Source organism: Lygodium microphyllum, chromosome 21 (genome assembly GCF_053477565.2).
Source record: "Lygodium microphyllum isolate KBCC chromosome 21, Lygodium_microphyllum_v1.1.10, whole genome shotgun sequence".
NCBI classification, from domain to species: domain Eukaryota; kingdom Viridiplantae; phylum Streptophyta; class Polypodiopsida; order Schizaeales; family Lygodiaceae; genus Lygodium; species Lygodium microphyllum.
This window is the reverse complement of record NC_141155.1, coordinates 66,510,253-66,530,381: the sequence shown is the minus strand read 5'-3', so window position 1 is coordinate 66,530,381 and position 20,129 is coordinate 66,510,253. Positions and strand designations below refer to the sequence as shown.

The 20,129-nt window shown below is 42.2% G+C and overlaps 1 protein-coding gene across 6 annotated transcripts in view; it reads right to left on the bottom strand.

The window, feature by feature from the left end:
• Positions 1–11,222: 11,222 nt before the first annotated feature.
• LOC148018095 (Protein kinase superfamily protein) overlaps positions 11,223–20,129 on the bottom strand; it is a 44,207-nt gene continuing 35,300 nt past the window's right edge. For 4 of the 6 annotated variants that reach the window (XM_087661346.1, XM_087661345.1, XM_087661344.1 and 1 more), the window contains 7 exons: positions 14,628–14,755; positions 14,328–14,438; positions 13,107–13,215; positions 12,901–13,019; positions 12,626–12,779; positions 11,769–11,901; positions 11,223–11,684 (listed from right to left, as the gene is read on the bottom strand). In XM_087661346.1, coding sequence (XP_087517472.1) covers positions 11,593–11,684; positions 11,769–11,901; positions 12,626–12,779; positions 12,901–13,019; positions 13,107–13,215; positions 14,328–14,438; positions 14,628–14,755 — 846 coding nt within the window. In that variant the 3' untranslated portion in view covers positions 11,223–11,592. Of the gene's footprint in view, positions 11,685–11,768; positions 11,902–12,625; positions 12,790–12,869; positions 13,020–13,106; positions 13,216–14,327; positions 14,439–14,627; positions 14,756–20,129 lie in introns of those variants that run through there. The other 2 variants (XM_087661348.1, XM_087661349.1) reach the window with 2 other exon arrangements.

The window sequence follows — 20,129 nt, the reverse complement described above, 5'->3', positions numbered from 1 at the left end:
ATGGGTGACACCCAGTCTATGTGCTCAATTTTGTAAATGAATCCTTCTCTCATCAGCTTCTCAATCTTCTCTTTGACTGCATGAGCGTGTTTTGGATTCATCGGGTACGGTGCTGCTTGACCAGCGTTGTGTCTGGTGTCATGGGTATGTTATGAGTCACTACACTCGAATCTACCCCTTTAAAGGACAAGGCGAACACGTCTAGATACTCTCGCAAGAGAGCAACAAGACTCATCTCCTCTTCCTCAATCAAGTCATCGGCAATAAAGACCAATCGGGATGTCTCCCCGTCTTGTGCTAGATTCACCTCCTTGACCTTGGCTCGCGATGGGTTCACTCGTTTTCCCTTGGCATTTGGCGTCCAACAGGATTACTACCCTGTCACCCTTCTTGAATTTTGTAAATCTCTTCGGGAGATCCTGCCACTTTCTTTGCTCTTCCGTTTGCGTGTCCCTAGGCTATTTTGCCCTTTCTTCCTTCAACCATCTACGCCTTAGGTGGACGGGTAGGTCCCCCTTGGTGTGTCTGGTCTTGGATGGTCTAGGTATTTATGGGTTGGTATTTGAGCTTACTTCTGACTCAGAATCAAACTCGCCATCTTTGCTAGAAGAGGTGGTTTCTCCTAGCAGTCGCAGCTCAGAGGGTGACTCTATTCTAAGCACTGGTGTCATACCTGGTTGGGTTAGGCCTGCTTGTTCGAAATCTATGGCTCCTGTGTGTTCCAACCAAGCGTGGTCACAATCCATGTGCATGACCCCTCATTCTAACTTAAAGACACCCTTTTTTTGTGGCTTGGAGTCCGCTTGTATCTATTCTATTTCTCATCCCTCAGTGTTGTATTCCACCGTGTCTATCTCACCCTCACTTTCGTCTCACTGAAAGAATGACCATCTTTGTACTCGTCATTGGAGTCATCTTCGTCCGACTGCTCATCATCTCCTAGGTTTTGGTATATCTCTTATCTCTAATCGGGGACTAGGGCCCAATTGTACATGAGGTTTAAGTCATGCATCCTGGTCCATTGCCACCTTAGTTCATCTAACAGATCTTGGAGTGGCTTGAAGTTTGATGTTGGACCACCAACTAGCTTGCGAGTTAAATAATCCAGAATCTCTTGGAGTTCCCTCTTGTTATTTGGCACTTGGAATGTGACAGGTTTAGGTCGCCCACGAAGGGTTCCTGCCATCATGCAGACTGGTACTACGGAGGGTGTGTCTTTTGACCTGCCAACTGTCTTGATGGCTTGCTCGTATGCCTCATGATCTAAGAATGGCAAGTCGATCGTAGCAAGGACATGCATCCAATCTTGCTCATCCTCCGGGCATGGAATATACTTGGACAAGGGCCCATAGGATTTCTTGACTTGAGTGTTACCTTTAAGCATCGTGGAGATGGCATCCAAGTCAACTGGTGAGGTCTTCCACGTGTCCATCCCTACTCTCACAGCTTCCGTTCTATTGCCAAGGAAGATTAAGCCGTTACCCCAATCTTTGATGACTCTAGCATTGCGCATCTAGGGTCGGCCTAATAGGATACCGTAGTCCACTCCCTTCATGACTATAAAGTCAACCGAGAACTAGATGCCTGCAATTTTCACTGGCCAATTTTTAAGTACCCCAAATGGTGTCACTGTCATACCATTTGCTAGTGTGACATTGAACCTAGCGGTCTCGACAGGCGGGTTTCCCAAAGTCTGAAGCATTGCATGGCTCAGAACACTAATCCCCACTCCTGTGTCTACAATCCCCTTTCTCATTGTCTCGCCTAGGGCTAAGACAGGTAAGACCACATGCATCTCGGTGCCTTCCCAAAAAGCATTAATGTGGAAGGACTTAGGCACAACGTGCAGCATTAGACTCGGTATTTGTGTCTCTGCATCATGATCATGCAGGTTTGCAGTAGCAGCTTGCTCTTGTGATCCTTCAACCCACTGCTTCAGGTCTTGCCATAGGGTGGGATGCTGCCTAAGCAGGTCTCCCAGGCTCAGCGTCACAAGGGTGGTCACGAGCATGGTAAGGAGGTCGTTGGCTGCTCGTCTGTCTCCTATTCCGGATTGTCCTGGCCAATAGCCATGACTGATTTGTTGGCGTGTAGTGTCAAGGATTTGCCTAAATAATACCACTTGCGGCACAGTCGCATCTCTCGATTTTGGTCGAGGGGGTGGGACTGGTGTGCTCATGCTAGAGAGATCTTCGATCTCGTCCTCTAGGATGGGCTCAGCATCTTTTAGGTGCTCTTGGGCCTCTTTTACCCATTCCTTCACTTTCTCGATAGCCTCTAGTTGGCGCTTTGGATGCGGGTATTCCCCTACCTTAGCGCTTCCCTTTTCAATCGTCTTAGGAGTTGAGGTTTCTACCTCTGCGTCAATGACCTTCTTTCTAGCAAGCAGAGTCATGGCACTCTCAGTTTTCAGCATGATCTTAGCTTCGGGTCTCTTCTTTCTCCATCTACGGCTCTTCTTCCCGATCGAGACTGTATCGAGGTTGCTAGGGCCTGGCAACGATATGCTAGCCTACTTTATCTATGCTTAGGTCATGACACGCCATGGGATAGGTGTGGCCTCCCCATCGAGGTTCTTAACGCCAAACAACCCCAATGGGACAGATGGCATGTTGGCTGGGCTTAAGGATGGTTTTTGCTTGGGACAGTCAATGAAGAGATGAGTGATTCCTCACTCAGGGCACCTTAGGTCTGCCTTGTCTCTATTTGGTTGCTCCCTTTCAAGACAACGTGATGAGATGTGCCCTGGATGACCACAAGTCTAGCACATGATCGGGTCATGTGTCTGCCCTCCTGGGCCTCTACCTCAGCTTCTTCCCAACGCTATCACCAGTACTGGTCGATAGTCCATAAGGACTGCGTTGCCCTCGTCGTCATGCGAGACGTATGGGTAGATGTAAGTCTCTTCCTCATTTGGTTCCTCCACGTAGTGGACTGGAGCGTCACTCAGTGGATGGGTCACGTAGGGACCAGGCGGTCTAGATATGCCTATAGGGTTTATGTCCATTCTAGGAATAGTCGGTTTAACGTCATTAGGCGCAAGAAGGGCCAATGGGGCTCCCCTTCCAAAGAATTGTTGGGGTCTGCTCACTAGATATGGCTGGCCGTGTGGTTGTGAGTACGGAAGTCTTCTCGATAATCTGCAATGTGCGATGTCGTAATCAAATCTTCCGCAATTAGCGCAAAGTCATGACCTAGGGTCTTGACACTCGGCTGGCAAGTGGTTTCTGCCACATACACGCATTGGACATGTGGGCGTGTTGGTTGTCTCAACATATCTTGCAGTTTGGCTATCTCCATTTTTACCTCAGCCAAGTCTTGATTTGTCTCAATGGCTTTCCCTTTGTCCTGGGTCATTGGACCTGATCATTCACTAGAGGATGACGCTCTCTCTGAACTTCGCGAGTTGGTCTCTTCTGAATTTGAGCTCCTAGAGCTCCGCTCTTTTAGCTGGTCATCTAGTCGAATGGCCTCTTCAAACACCCTAGTGAGTCCCGCTGCAAGCTCGAGTTGTCTGCCAAGGCCTTATAAAGCTCCTCACTTTGTATTCCACTGATAAATATGGTGGACACGCTCTTTCGGTAGGTCGTTCACCCGTGGGGATTTTCTTGAAAGGCTCCTCACATGGGTGATATAGTCGTGGATGTCCTCTTTCTCTTTCTGCTTGACATGCATCAGTCTTACTAGCAGATTATCAGAGTATCCAGGCTCGAAGAATCTCTTGATGAAGAGGTTTTTGAGGCCGTTAAAGTCCGCTCGTTCTTCCTTATCTAGACTCGTGTACCAAGTCCTACCCTTGTCGCCTAAGCAAAGCCCGAATGCTTGAGAGCGTTGAGTCACGTCGGTGAGGCCGTTGGCCTCGTAGACTTGCTCGAATTTCTCTACAAAGCTGTAGGGATCCTCATGGGGTTGGTACTTGTCGAGTTGCTTTGTAACAATTGGGATTTTAGACTGGCCCTTAGATCTGTGGTTTGCTACTAATCCTGCTAGTAATGATATCGCTAGTGTTGCAGCACTCTGTTCTGTTGATGTGTTGTCGAGCAGTCGCTTCATGAGAAGCTCACTCTCAATGTCAAGTCTCCTTCCAAGGCTCTCTCATGATCGGCACCTGCTAGGTCCAACACCCCCTGTACCTCGTACAATTCTGTGTTCTGCCTTAAGCTCCTAGCATGCTAGTCTTGGTTGTATTTCACTATGCCTTGCAATGCCTTGTGGGCTAGCTTCCATTACTCTTCCAAGCCTGTTATAATGGCTTCTATCGATCTGCCGCGCAGTGCCCATATCGAGCTGCGCATCGTAGCTACTCACTAGATGTTGAATTGCCTCTGGAAAAACTCCTAAGTCGAGTTTCTCGTTCAGTCTGCGGTCTAAGCTTTCCTCTGTCATGATCACGTTCTCGTGCTCCACCAAGCTGTCGATCAGGTTGAGCAAGTTGGTCAAATCCACTTCTCTAGCGTCGCTTGCTCGGTCCTACTCTGTGCTTTGGTCGTCCATCTATGTCTTGGGATCTTCTCCTATTGGTGGGTTCCTTGAGGTGTTTATATGAGTGAGTTCCTTGACTTATTGCATCCAATCCTCAATTTATCTCTACTTAGTGCGTGTGTGCTCTTTCCCATGCACTTGTGCTCAATCAGGCTTTCAAATGTCCTTAAGTGTACTTCAAGTGCAGAAATTCAGGGTGAGTGCGAAAAACAAGTATCTAAGTGGCTTATGCACCCTCGCTTCATTTTAGGCCTGATAGGCTTGTTGGCCCACTTCTGGTCGTCTTATCAGGTTTTAGGGTCTCTTGTTGCGTTGTCTTACCTGTTTTAGGTTTGTTCAGGGTCTTTGGCTCAATTGGTTGTCTCTAGGACTCTGGGTCTTGCAATAGCCTACTCGAGCTGCTAAGTGGATGCGTCCTACGAATTTGTCTCTTCGCTACGCCAGAATTGAGTTCTGCGCATCAGGAGGACTCACGAAGGTTTACGCGGCTGATGAGCTCTAACCGAGTCTGGTCTAATTTCCTGAAATTTTGGAAAAATCCTGGGCAGAATGGAAGTTATGGGCTGAGTGTATTGCTCAGACAGGCTGAGTTTTCGTGGCCGAGGGCCAAATGGGAAGCTCAGGCAGGGTGATTCGAATGGGCCGAGGGGGTCTATTCGGACGGGCCGAGGCACGTGGGCCGAGGTCCGAGTTTCGATATGGCAGAGTGAACTTTGGGCCGAGTGGGTTCGTTTGGACAGGGTGACTCGACTAGTGGACCGAGTCGGCCGAGAGTAAGTGGGCCAAGGGCGGATTCTGGGACTCGGCCCAGGAACCGATCACTTGGATGGGCCGAGCGGCGTGCGACGATGGTCATGAAGGCACTTATTTGCTCGAATCTTGTGACACATGCAATCACATCACACAAGAGCTTCGAGATCAGTACCAAGGCATAAGGGGAAGGGCTTGATATACCTGGAATGCGCGGTAGGCTCCGTGGCAGCAAGATTGAATCGAATTTCTAAGAGCTCTCTCTCTCTCTCTCTCTCTCTCTCTCTCTCTCTCTCTCTCTCTCTCTCTCTCTCTCTCTCTCTCTTTCAATGTCAGGGTGTGGAATGAGCTCTTCCTTGACCTCTTGGCTCTTAAACCCCTTCTCGAGTAAGGTTTTGATGTCCCCAATCACTCACTTGTCGACATTAAACATCCCAAGCACTCTTTTTTCCCATTTTTGCATGATTCGTGCCCTGTTTTGCCCTATTTTATAGCAATAAACCTTATGCTTTTCGGATCGGATTTCCTAATCCTAACCTACGCTAAATGCAACAAAGATCGAAGGCAAAAAACTGAAATAATTTCTCCATCTTTTCCAAACATCAAACCAATAAAATAACCCAAAGTACTTACTTGTTTCGAAGATCAAAAACCCAAACTTCCTACCTATCTCAAGCTCTGTTTCGAGGATGAATCCCTTACTTCGATGCTCAATATGAGATGCGCAAGTGCTTGAGCTTGAATCCATTGGTCCCAGCAACGCATCCAAAATGTGGGAGCTCTCGCTCAACTGCCAAGACCCATGGACCGCTTATTGCTTCAAGCATTCCAAGCGAGCTCTCGTGGCTATCTCTCACCTATCCTCTCAGGCCGTATTGAGCTTACCTTGATGCCGAAATGAGTTGCCTCCCCTCTCACACACGCCAGTAGCTCCACAATCCTAGATGCTAGCTCAAGCATCCTCAAGCCTCCTCCATCTCCGAGCTCCATCCACCATAGCTGTTGCGCGCACAAGAAAAGAGAAGAGAAGAGAAGAGAGAAGAAGAGAGAAGAGGGGATGGTGAAGAGCTTCACCCTCTTGATCCCTGACTCCCACACACTCACTCCCTCACACTCCCTCTCTCAAGAGCACACACATAAGCAAGGAGAAGAGAAGAGAGGACTCTTGTTAGCCACACACCAAAGAATGAGCTCTCATTCACTTTTTGAACTTTATATACAAAACCCTAAATTTCCATGGGCACCCATCCCTTTTTACATGACCGGCCATTGTGGCAAGGTCCCTTTTTCTAATTCCCTCTTCTTACTTCATGCCCTAAGCCTATACTCGTCTATTCTTCTACAAATGGCACAGGAGGGAGCCTAACGCTCTTTTACAAGGGTTTTTAGAGTTTTTTGAGGCGCTTTTCATTTAAAATTGCACTTTTTGCCCCAGCTTAGCTTTAGGGGCTACCTTTACGCCTTTGCTCTTTTTCCATTCTTTTTCCGCTTTTTCCTTCATTTTTCGCCATCTCAAATTGTGCTTAACAAAGATGGAAAAATCTCCATCTAAGGATAAGATCATTAAAAAATATTTGGGGGAAGTGACCAATTTAGGAAGTAAAAGAACTGTTTAAAGTATCTTTTTAACTTAACTAGATCTAGTAACCCATTACAAAAAGAACTGTGAAGGGTATTAGCATGAAACTTGATAGAAATAATATCCTTTTGACCATGAGGTTGAATAAAAATAATTTGCAACAATTAGTCACACAGCAAGTGTTTACTTGTTGAACAATAGTCTTCTAGTAAAACTCTCTTCCTATTTAAATTATGAGATGTGTTGAGGGTATTACTAGAACCATGGGCTAAAGTGGTGATGCTCCTAGAACCAAAGTTTCTAGGCCTATAATAATGGCCTTGTGGCCATCTGTACCACAAGAGGAATCTTGTGTGCTCCTTTGTATAAGGAGGAATCATTTACAAGATTAGTTACTTTGTTATTGGAGAAGCATCTTTCAATGAGTCCGCCCCATTCACCTTTGATGTTGCCAAAAATACTTTGAGAAGCATTATTAATCATAGGGTTCATAGTTGCAATAAGAAACATATCTCGAAAGTAGGAGAAAACCATGGTTGCTTTAGCTACATCATGTGCCTCAATGATGACAAGCCATTTGAAAATTAATATTTTAGACCTAATAACAAAAGCATTTCAGAATCTAGAAGAACTTGGAGAGCAACCAAATCATTGTCTACAATAGTTTGTTTGGAGGGTGACCAAATCATTGTCTATAATAGTTTGATGTAATACTTGTACAAAAGTGGAAGGGGGTAGCAATGAATCACAATATCCCATGGCAATAAGCTGAGGAAGCCAATAGCAGACTATAAAAGGAATGGACAACGAATTAACTCGTATAGAAGTTACAGGGATGACCTGCAAGTTGCAATCTCCCAAATGAGAGAGAGAGAGAGAGAGAGAGAGAGAGAGAGAGAGAGAGAGAGAGAGAGAGAGAGAGAGAGAGTGTGTGTGTGTGTGTGTGTGTGTGTGTGTGTGTAGAGTTATATGGATAAGTATGAAAAAATAGTGGCCAGATCATTATTAGAAGCTTGATGTTTTAAATACTAACTACCAAAGAAGGGAGTGGGTTAGGTTTCTCAAAATCATAAAGGTATGTAGGTAAAAGGAAAAGTCAAGTTTGTGTGTGTGTGTGTGTGTGTGTGTGTGTGTGTGTGTGTGTGTGTGTGTGTGTGTGTGTGTGTGTGTGTGTGTGTGTGTGTGTGTGTGTGTGTGTGTGTGTGTGTGTGTGTGTGTGTGTGTGTGTGTGTGTGTGTGTGTGTGTGTGTGTGTGTGTGTGTGTGTGTGTGTGTGTGTGTGTGTGTGTGTGTGTGTGTGTGTGTGTGTGTGTGTGTGATATTAACACCCTCCTCTAAGATGCCTTAAAGGTGCATAAAAAAGAACAATAACTCAAGATTAATATATAATCCAATTCAAGGTTCCATTGGAATCAATAAACATGAACTACTAAGTTGATAAGAGTTACTATATAAGTTAATGAGGCTAAAGTAGCATAATGCTTAGGCTTTTTGAACTCTTGTATGATGGCTTTGCCACCTTGATAAACTACCTAATTTTCCTCTTTTATAGCTATCTTCATCTTGGCAATCTCGCCTAGTCATGCTTTGAGTTGTGCTAGTGTGAGTTCATTTGTGATCCATAGTTTGGTTAGAGAGAGAGAGAGAGAGAGAGAGAGAGAGAGAGAGAGAGATGTAGCTCAATTGCTTGATTTGAACATGTTGTGACCAAAATGTCTTTGATTCAACTCCTAATTATGTAGAGTCTTTTAGTATAGGTATAGAAAAAGAGAGATTTAAACCTAGGTCAATAGAGCAATACAATAAGTAGCTTATCACTAGGGAACCCTACCTTGTGTGTGTGTGCGCGCGTGCACATGCGCGTGCATGTGTGCGTGCGAAATGAATCTAGATAATCATAAATTTGTTAATGCAACCTAAAGATATAAATTGCTAAGATCAAGAAATAATGACAAACTAGTAGGAAGAATCAATGAACATGCTTATCCTTTTATTGCTAAGTTGTGGGTAAAATATACAAACTATATTGAACCATCATCCAATTATTGAATAGGTTTCAAAATGATGCATAAGTATCATGCAAGAACTTAAACATTGATTTCCAAGAATGAAAATATTGAACACTTGATGAAGAGGTAGTCATGTTACTCATAAGCAAACCAATAACACAAATTAGTAAAGGACTAAGAAGAATTAACAAATTTTAGGTGTTAGGGGACCACCTCAGTTGTTATCCCCTTTCCGCCATGTAGAGGATACCCTAATTTGAAGTAGGAGAAGCCATTGTATTCTACAAAGTGCAGTAGTTGCCTTTGTCTCTCAAAGTTTGTTTGTTTGTATTAAATGATCTTTAAAAGTTGAGAACCTTGGTAGAAGTTATAAGGTTTTGAGCATGTGAGGGAAATCTAAAATGAGTAGTATGTGTGGGAACAAAGGCAATATCTTTGCAACCTTACTTCTAAGTTTAGCAATCATATTTGCCAAGGATTATGGAGGTGGCAATTCTTTACGACTGTATGAGAATGTTTAATAATCACTCACACCTAAGGAAAATGTTGTGATGATTTATATAAAAGAGAGAATATACATGAGAAAGTATTAAAATACACATCATAGCCCGCATGATAGTGAATCAAGGAAGCAAATAGTAGTCACATAGAGAGCTAACCCATTAGTTCGATCCCTTACAGACACACCATGAAGGAGGCCTTGAAGATCAAGGATATTGAACTTAGTCATGAAATTTTTTTTCTAAAGGACATAACTATACTCTATGTTCATGCTTTTACAAAGCAATGATTTGAGATAAATGACCTTATAATCCCAATTTAAAAGTCTATTACTACCTCTATGAATAAACCTTTTTGGTTTAGAAAGTAGATGGTTTATTTTGCTAAACTCGTTAGGAGATGCCCCTTTTTGAAGATCACAATTTCCAAGTTGAGAAAGGACATACCTTTAGATGTAATAATTAACTTGTATTATCATGAAATTGTTATCAAAGTGCTCTAAGGGTTGTGATATATTTTGAAACAAATGTTGAAAACCCCTTTTTTAAATTTTTTAATTAAAGAAAACCAACACATTTGAAACATTGATCAAGACAATCATTGAAAAAGCAAAAACTGTAAGAACCAAAATGTCCCATCTTTGTTTCTTACCAAATTTGGGCAAAAGGTGAACGAGAAAATCCTATGGGTACACCACAGATTCATTTGCCAAATTGCCCATTCAATTACTTGTAGTTGTGATCTATGAGCCAATTGTTAATGAAAACATCATGTAGATCAAGAAAGAAGGGTTTCCTTCTATTGCAACAATTTTAGAAAGTATAATTTGAGGGGAATTTTGGAAATGAGATGGCATAGGATTTGCCAAATTGAAGAGCCTAAGTGATCATCAAACTAAATGTCTTTCAAACCATTCAATCCTTCATAAGGTATGGATTCATAGTGTTTCTTAATATCAAGTGAATAAGCCCGAAATGTATTATTGGAAAGATTTATGATTAGTTCCATAGAGGAGTCAACAATCCAATACAATTAGATTCAAGCATTCCCGTGTGCACACGCATGCATACGTATGTGTGTGTGTGTGGGGGTGTTTTTGGGGGGGGGGGGGGGGGGGGTGTTGGGGGGGGGGGGGGGGGGGGGGGGGGGGGGGGCGGCACTGTGGGTGCAACAAAGGGGGGCACATTATTGCTATAAGAAAATGAACTTGGAACAAAACCATGTCATGTCTTGGGACATCCCACAACCAAAAGTATCTTCTTGACTTTATTTCAATCCCTTCAAGCATTTAATGGCAACTCACCATGAAATGAGAGAGAGAGAGAGAGAGAGAGAGAGAGAGAGAGAGAGAGAGAGAGAGGTTCTTAAAGTCACAATCAAGAGAATGGATTACTTTTAATAAGTAAAAATTTCAAGTATTAAAATTTTTCCTTTTCTTTTAAGACTTAGGGAGCATTGTTTGCCAAATAGGACTATCTGTGAATTTAGCTACTAGTCTTAAATATATAGAAAGGTATAAAGATAGATTATAACAACTAAAATGGTAATCAAAACATAGGCCTATGGAAATGCTCAAGGCTTCGAGCTATTTTGATGTAGTGGACCATTTAACCACCTCAAATTGCTGAAACAAATATGTAGCTCCCATAGACAAGAGTCCAGCCTTTGCACATGGCCCTACATTGTTTGCGTCTTGCCATCGGATGACTCATCAAATCATGTCACGATCTACCTCCCTCTAACATGTTAATCTTTTATGGGTTTCTATATTTAATGTTTTCAAAAATGTGTACATGAGCAATCTCCTGTTTCAAAAATGTGTATATGAGCAATTTCCTGTTTCTTCATATTATTATTTCTATAACTTCACATATTGTTTTTAACATGCTGCATGTGCCCATATTCCAGAACTGTGATAGATGGTTTCCAAGCTTAGTTTTGAAGCTAAATAAGAAAGGGATGTTAACATGCTACATTTACTTGAACCAGCCCTCACATTGAAGGGATGTCACTTCCACTTCTGTGGCATAGTACAAGATTTTCCACAAAATTTTTAAAAGCCCAATGCAGAAAAAGATGGAATCAACCACACTCTGCTCATTTGCCCATTAAAAAGCTTCTGTAAAAGGCATGTTTCGGAAGAGGTTCTGCATCCAATACACAAACCCACTGTTACAGCATGCAAGTTCTACACCTTGGGAGCTCCATAGGAGGGAATGGACCTGTAGGTGATGCTTTTGTATCATTCATTCAAAAGATAATCAATTGCAATTTATGACACAAAGCTAATCCTTCGACTTCTTTTTCTTCTCTCCCAAATAAGCTCCCTTGGAGGTCCTATCTTTGCCTTTGATTGGCCAACATCTGTTAATCACAAACACTACAGTGAGGGTGAGGGAGTATGCTGAAACACATGATCTGCACATAGCAGAAGTGGTTGATTAAAACCTGATGTGGAGAGAGCTTCAAACGCAAGATCTTTCCATTCTTCTGCACAGGAAAAAGGAATGCCCATCCCAACACTTAATCCTCGTAACAGATGTATCGTCCGCAACACAAAAAATAGCTCCTTTGGAAAGCTCTGCCCAAACATCCAAAGCTTTAGGTTTTTTATCATGACAAAAAGATAGATATATGGCATAATTATGTCAACTATCGGCTCCTTGAAAGCATCAAAGCACAGGTTCTATGAGTCCGAAAATAATCGTGGCCTTTGTGACAAGTTGAGTACCATTAGCTGAAGGTTAATCCCAGACCAAAATCCAAAAGAGAATCAGTGCATACATACATTCAAACATACATTGTAGTCAAGGTAAACTAAGAGTCCATATGGACAGCAGCTTCTGTGATCATTTGACTCTCTTAACCCAGGAGAAAATAAAATTGGGAAGAACAGCATCAATCTGATATTTGCTACATCCTAGACTGGACACATGGTCACAGTTCGAATTCAACATCAAACTTTCCATGCTGGGCAACCAAATAGCAAACAAGCATACCCATTAACTTACACCAACTGATTCTGTAAGAGCCACAATCAGCACATAAACAAGGTCAAATTCCTAATCCGACCAGAACCAATTTCCATTATTTTGGCTTGCTTCATGCACGAATTCCCGAAAGTTTCCAATACAATAGGCTTCATCAGGAAAAAGATACTAGAGCTACATCCATGTCATTTTCACTTTCTTTATGAGCAGATCAAACCTCACCCCAAAACAGTACACAGCGCTCACACCAAAAAGAGCTTTGCATTATAATTAAAATAAACTTGTTCACGGTGAAGAACTCAGCACAATGCTTACTTCCACAGGGAATTTCTTCAGCATAGAATCGTTTCCAAAAGGGGTTGCTTTTTTCCGTCCAGGAGGCATTTTTGTATCAAACATTGAAGATGCCATGATTTTAAAGGAGACAGGATCAACTTCAACTTTCTTACCAACAATAATACCGAGTTTTCTGCAGGAAGCTAACCAGCAGCTTATCAATGAGTATTGATAGCTGATAGCCATGGAATAAAAAAGAGTACAGGTACTAATAATGGCACACCTTAGTGCAGTAGGAACCTTCGAAAACTTACTCTAAGCAGTGCCCAATTTCAAAGGGATCACCATGGTTCAAGGCCAGTACAAGCCTTGCATAGTCCAACCTCAGATTGTTTGGAAGTTCCTTTACTTGACCATAATCCAGAAGTGCTACCTGTAACAGGAGAAAAAATGTGCATGTGACTACGGTCTGCAGAATTCAAATGTGATGATACAGCAACTTTCAAAATATTTTTCTTGCCTTTCCCTTCTCATTAATCAGAATGTTTCCTGGATGCGGATCTGCCTGGAAAAACCCATCCTTCAGGATCATGTGTCCATATGCTGCAGTCAAATCTTTCAAAATATTCCTGCATGCACAGACATTAAACAACCATTGGAGGCCAACCTTTGCACTCAAATCCTTGTTTTGAAAGCTCATCATTTGTCATAAATGATCCTGCTATTAATCAAAAAGGTCCATCAAGCAACAAGAGAATTCCCCCGTGTGGGTACCAAAAGGCCTAGAGAGTGACGAAGATTTTCCAATGCGAGCAGAAAGCTAAAGTGCTTGTCAATTAGCTAAATGAAACGTGGTAAGAAGTAGGTGACAAGGGGTAACTTATTAGGCTTTCGACAATAGTTTGTGTTATGCTTGCTTACACCTGATGGACCAGTGTTAGTGGCAAATTAATAAGGTAAGCATTCATCTTGCTTCAATAAGGAGTAATCAGGTAAATGATGGGAAGAATATGCATTTGATCATGTCACATATTGTAGATTCGATTGCTCAAGAGGTACATGGCATGGCAAGAATCACTTGTATTGCCTCGAACATCATAAAATCTCTAGCAAACTGCCATCTCCAAGTTGCAGACAGCTTCACAGGAAGACACTGCTGAGGTTCATAGCTGATTTGCAGATACCTTGGTGCCAGCATAAGTTGATTGGATCAAACAAACGGTTCATTCTCTTTTGATACATAGAAAAGAATCCTAATGAAACCCATTCTCTTCATCAAAGTCATCTGGTTCCTTCTTTCATGGTCCTCATCAAGTGAGTCTTGCAGAGAGTCTGATGTCCACGCCAAAAGGTTCAACCTATGTGAGGCCAATGAGGCACTTGCATTGGAAGGGCTGACATGAAAAGGGAACATAACGTTGTTTGCATATAATAAGTCAGGCTGTCCCAAAGCCACACATGCTGTAAGCACTTTATTGTAATAAATAACCACAAAATGGATCACAAGGAGGGAAATGGAGCCGTTACTGTAGCAGCAATTTGCAAGCACTTTATGGGCCACTAGGAAGTGCCAACTGACAGACAAAGCAGAATCACCTAGCAGTCTTTGGAAAGTAGCAAACACATTAAACGAGCTTGCAATCATTGTATTTTCCGGACTGGGTATATTCTGCCTGTAATCAAGATGTTCTATGAACACATGTTTGCTTTTTATATGGAAAAGGTTAAAATATCAACTAACTTTTTGGCAAGCTTTGCAATCCTTCCAGCTGGGTTGATACCCCTTTTTGCCATTTCCTCAGCCAATCGTAATATTGGGGTTCCTTCAATGAAATTCATCACCAAAACCCTCCTGAAAAGAAGGAAAACCAGTAAGTAAACTTTCACTGACTGAGCAACACCTGCTACTGTATTTGTGCAAATACAATTGCAATTGCAGCACCATAATCACAACTACCAACAATAGTCTCTCCTGTCCAACTTTGCAAGACTTGTCATAAGGTACCAATCTTCTTATACAATGCCAATGTTTAATATCAACCTTGTGACCATCCCAGGAATAGAATGCGGGACAATTACTACAGGCTTTCCATTTCTTGCAGCTGATAGAGAATTTGCTATTCTGTCCATCGACTTTGCTTCCCTTATGAAGTCAAATTCAAGGCCCACCTGTCAGACAAAATAGGGTATAAGTACAACCTCAAAAACCACAAAGATGGCATTTTATGCAGGTGCACAACTCCCCTATCAACACACATGCACATTGGCACACACAGATGTGAGTGTACTAATCTTAACCAAAGAGTTGTCCACAAACATTATCAGAGGTTCCCCAATAGAACACTAGCAAAGTGTGTTGCTCAGTGAAACATTCATCAAACTTGCTCCTTGCGCTTAGATCTTGAGAGAACACAGTGAAATACCATAGAATAGTATGTTACTTTTTGAATACAAAGGACGAGTCCATATAAAGCTATCCAAAACGAAGTGTACAAATATGCCTACTTCCATCTAGAGCTGGAGATGTTGTGTGCCCAGCCAAGAATATCCATGTTTCCAAGAGTGTCCACTTTACCAGTTAAAAATGTATTTTCTTCTTGACTGTTAACCTTAAAAGTACGTTGTTATCTACAATAAGCCTTAGATATTTATAAGCCAATGTTCATATGTGCAAACAGATACAAACCATTTTCAACCCCTCTGTAACCTTTTTTTTCTTGAGCCATTAAATTTGTCCCCAAATTCCTGCAAGCATCATCTTTAAGGTATGTGTCTGCATTTCTGCATAATAATGTTGGGTATAATATGCCTTTTACCCATTTTACATATGACAATGGCTTATCCATAATATATTTATTAAAACCAGGCTTCGATACTTTAGAAGGCAATAAATAACACATAGTCATACAACAGTTCCAACGCGGCTCAATTAGAAAGCAAGGATAACACATGGAAGCTAGATTGTTCCTACACACAAGCATCAACACGAGATCGGGCCTTGATAGCCGATGGATAGAGCTGAATGATCTCAGAAATTAAGATTAGCAAATCAGCAAAGACAAGAGGAGGATGTCATAAGAGAGAGACCATAGTAAGTTTGGTACATGCCACTTACATGGCCTAAGCTGATGTTCAATATGCATTAATTGGCCCGAGCCCGTACACTATTAGGCCTTAGCCCATATGTGCGCATGTCTCACGTGTGCGTAATGGTTATGCCCCTTAAAACACCTTATGTCTAAAATCGACAGTAACTGAAAGGTCACAACTCTTATTGGTGTTTCCCCATTGTGTCACATTAATTGATTCGACACTTTCTCCACCTTAAGAAATGTTCTCATCCTAGATAACAAAATTGGGAAATGTCCAACTCCAACTTGGCACACCAAGTTTCATTAGTGCTTGCACGCTCCCAAGTTGAACTCCCTTTAGAACAATCCTTCCACTTCAACAAGCATTCCTAATATCTAACATTCCTTGTTCGCTTATTACAAACATCTAAAATCCTCCTAGGCTCGTGGAAGTAATTGATTATTGAAGACTTCACCCATCCCAATCCTTGAGACCTAAAAAATCTATGGCACCTAGCTTTCTCTTCAGCTTGCTTACATGAAACATTTTATGTAGGTCATTGGAATATGTAAGTCACTTCTCCTTTATGTTTTCATATTAAGAATAGGTTCACGAATCACAATACCTATTTGATTGATAGTTTTGAAAATTTTACCAAAATTATCCTAGTTCCAACCAGTGCAAATCTGGCAGTATAGGAACTATCTCCATCATGGTGGAAAGAGGAGCCAAGTTTGTTGGAACCAATTAGGTGGCTATTGGTATTTTAGATGGTGATATTCTAGATAGTGTAAAGCAATGCTCATCTACAGATAACAAACACAATCATACGACAAAGCCCATGCTAATAAAAGAACTTGGTAGGGTTAGAGTAACTCAAAGACAATGAACACTGAAGATGAATGAATGATAACGAATAACTAGATACAATGCTTAATGTAGCAAACACACTATGCAAGGTGAATACTGAACCTCGAGCTCTCATGTCTTTGAAGGGCGAAGGCAAAGGATATGAGCTGGAGAGAGTGTCATGCTCTGTACAGATCCAAAAATGCTGCAGACAGCCCCTCAATGTGTATGGCAGCAATAAATGTGGATCTAGAGAGTCTGGATCAGTGCCAAACAGGTCTAGGATAGCTCGAACAACATGCAGCACGCTGGAAACTATCAATAGGGTGTAGGAGGCTGCTGACCAGTAAGGGCAAGCTTGGAGGGTAGAAAACAGCCACAAGCTGATGGAAGAAGGTTGGATGCAAGTGCTAGGTGATGGACAACAACCTCAAACTGAGATACCCACTCAAAAGGAGTGTGAACAGCAGAGGACAAGCACCAACAATTTGCAAAACAAGGATGGACTGAGTGGTGGGCAACTTGTCTATTTATAGATGAGTGGATCCTCCCAAATTATAATTTTGCTTAACAACTTATGGGACTCTCTAGTATCAAGCATTGTTTAATAAAACTTTGGTTAATTTGAGTTTTAGGGCTGAAATAAAGAGCTAATCAATCTATATGCATTTTTGAGCTCAACATCCCTGCTGAGGCCGAAAATTGGAACCAAGAAGGAATTATCAAGATAGCTCAAGCCCATAATTACCCCAAGGTGTCCCACCTAAGGCCAAGGTATCAGACAAAGGGTGCTCGTCGGTTGCCTAGTCACCTAACCAAACCTACAAAGGCAGATAGAACCACTTTGAACCTTTTTTTTTGAAGTAATTATTTGTGTCCTATTGAGTATTTGTGCCCTTTGGGGAGCTAAGAATGGATGGTCGAATCCAACACATGCAAAATAGACAAGCTATCCCAACCACCTATGGGTGTCAATGAAGAGAAAAGATATGGGGGATTATATAGAAGTTGCAAATGAGACTAATAGGAAGATTGTCATGTGAGCTGCCATGAATATGGTGATTCCATAGTCAACCACTCTCTGGCTGACAAGGGATGAATGTGTACACCCGCATATTTACAAGAACAGAACGGCAATGCATGGAGTAATGCAAAGGGCAATGCAACGGGTGATGTTCATGCAAAATACTATGCAACGATGCTACTTGGACACTGCCCTCACAGGGGAATTGTTCACTTACCCAATTGCCCTTTTACAATCATAATCATCTTGATGATACAAATAAAGTACAATAATAATGTCCATGAAGCAAAACCCTATAAATACTAAGAGAAAAATATTGTCATCTCTCACCAGTAGACAATGAAAGAAAATGTAAGCACCCCCTCTCTCCAAAAGATATCGATGTCGATAGGGGAAAGGAAAAGTATCCAAAGAAGAAGAGGAGATTGCCATATCCAGTTGAAAATCTATGAAATGAATAACCTCCACGGTCACCTCAAGAAAGGCAAGAACTTGGTCTCGAGAGAGGAAGACGCCACGGTCCATGCTGGTCCAGAAGGTGAAGCCCCATCAAGGAAGGGCAACCAAGAAGTACCAAACGATCCAAATCTTCGCTCCGATCAATTGGTAGGTCCTGTGAGGGTTAATACCAACCTGCAAAAAACAAGTTAGGAGCAAGAATACCACATAAGACCATAAAACATGCCACCTTAACTTCAATGAAAAGTACTTGTGAGTGCAATGTGTTGGGTTTTGAGATAGTCCCACTACCAAAAGATAAGCATACTAAAGATGTAGGAGAGGACTCAAGAGAAGAAGGAATGTGCAACAGAAGACAAAAACTGGGCTAGAACGTGCCTTGTACGAATCAACAAAGACGCAAGTGGGAGGTATGGTAGGACTACTATCACTATTGCCGACATTTGGACCAATAGAAGGTTCCACGATCGCTTGATCGGAGGAACTTTAGGAAAAGTGGGCTCAATTGCCTTTGGCTGCGCCCTCGATGTAAAAAGCAACACAAAAATATATAAGGAATCATCAAGTCTATCCTCAAGGGAGACAAGGAGTGCCAAAGCACCCAAGCCTAGACTAGTGGCATTAGCGGACCATTCAAATGACCCCTCAGGTGTAATGGGGGCAGACAGTCCTGCTGCCATGTGAGCAACGGATCTACCCTACTAGGGTTGAGGGTAAGCCCATCCCAATTGTGGAGGTGGATTTAAAATACCCTCACCTAATGTGCTTAAGTTCCTAGGTGGAAAAGAGGATCTAGTCTTGGGCAAACTACCCTTGGTTTTTGAGTGACATTCTTTCTCAAAATGGCTGACCTTTTAGCAATGTTGATAGTACCTATTCTTTTTGGGTACATTTTGCCAACCCAATTTCAATCCTAGAGTAGAGCACTTTGCTCATCACTACCCAACTCAATCTTGGTGTTGTTTTTCTCACCAGCATGCTTCACCTTCTGAGAAGTCAAGGCCCCCTTTGAATATTGGGGCTTCTTATGAAGTTTATGGAACAACCAAACATAATGTGATAGTTGATACTCAAACTCATATAAGGTGGATAACTAGGGCTATGAGATAAGTTGTTGGATAAAATTGAAATATATTTGTGGTAATTTGTTCATGAACAAAGTGACTTGATTATCGGGTGACTTAAGGAAGCCAATGGTGGCAAATTCAGCGATCAAGCATCAATACTCAACCAACATGACAATCAAATCATCCCTCTAAGTAATTTTGGACTCTTGGAGCTCATGGTCACGTTGAGTACAATCGCAAACCCCATAGCAATCAACTAGGTATGCCCAACGCTCAAATGCAAGGACAAAGGATTAGAGTTTGAGAGTGAAATTCAAGCATCAAGCCTTGCATTTACCCAACTATGGCTGTGGCATTTCTACTCTTGCAAAAGCAAACTACCTCATATGAAAACCAATGGGAGTCAAGCTAGGGTTCCTACCCGTGAACAAGTTGCCACAAGCCTTGGGGATCCAAGATATGTTGCATGAAATTTGACCAAGTAGTAAAGTTAGAACCGTGGAAATGCGTATTATACATAAATGCATGCTTGGTTGATGCAAATGGATGGATGGCTTGAGGGCAGGGATAGATAGGTGGCATAGGATAAAAATGGGGATAACTAGGCGCTACATGAGAGGCATTGAGATACCTAGCAAGGTGAGTCCAGATGTGTGCCCTACTTGTGGATGGTCCACATGCTAAAAAGGTATAGGATGGCCTACTAGGGATTGTAATGTCGGCAAACTATGTGGCCACATGGAAGAATGGTAGGGCTTGAGACATATGGATAGGATACCCATGCATATAGGTCCCTATGGATGGTTGGGCTGGGGGATAAATCCCCACCACCAGTGCATCTCCACTACCTGGATGTGCAAAAGCACAAGACCTAGAGGGATAGAATATACCTATGTTTGAAGACTCTCTCAATGTGGTGTGTGGTTGAGCATGAGGAATGGTGAACGCTAATATGGAAAACCGTATGAATGTAGATATGGGTGCAGCGGAAAAAAAGCGTGGGATTGGAAATTGTGGTGAAGTTGCAGTGAATAGGAATGAAGAATTTTGAAATTGAAATGGTGATGATGAT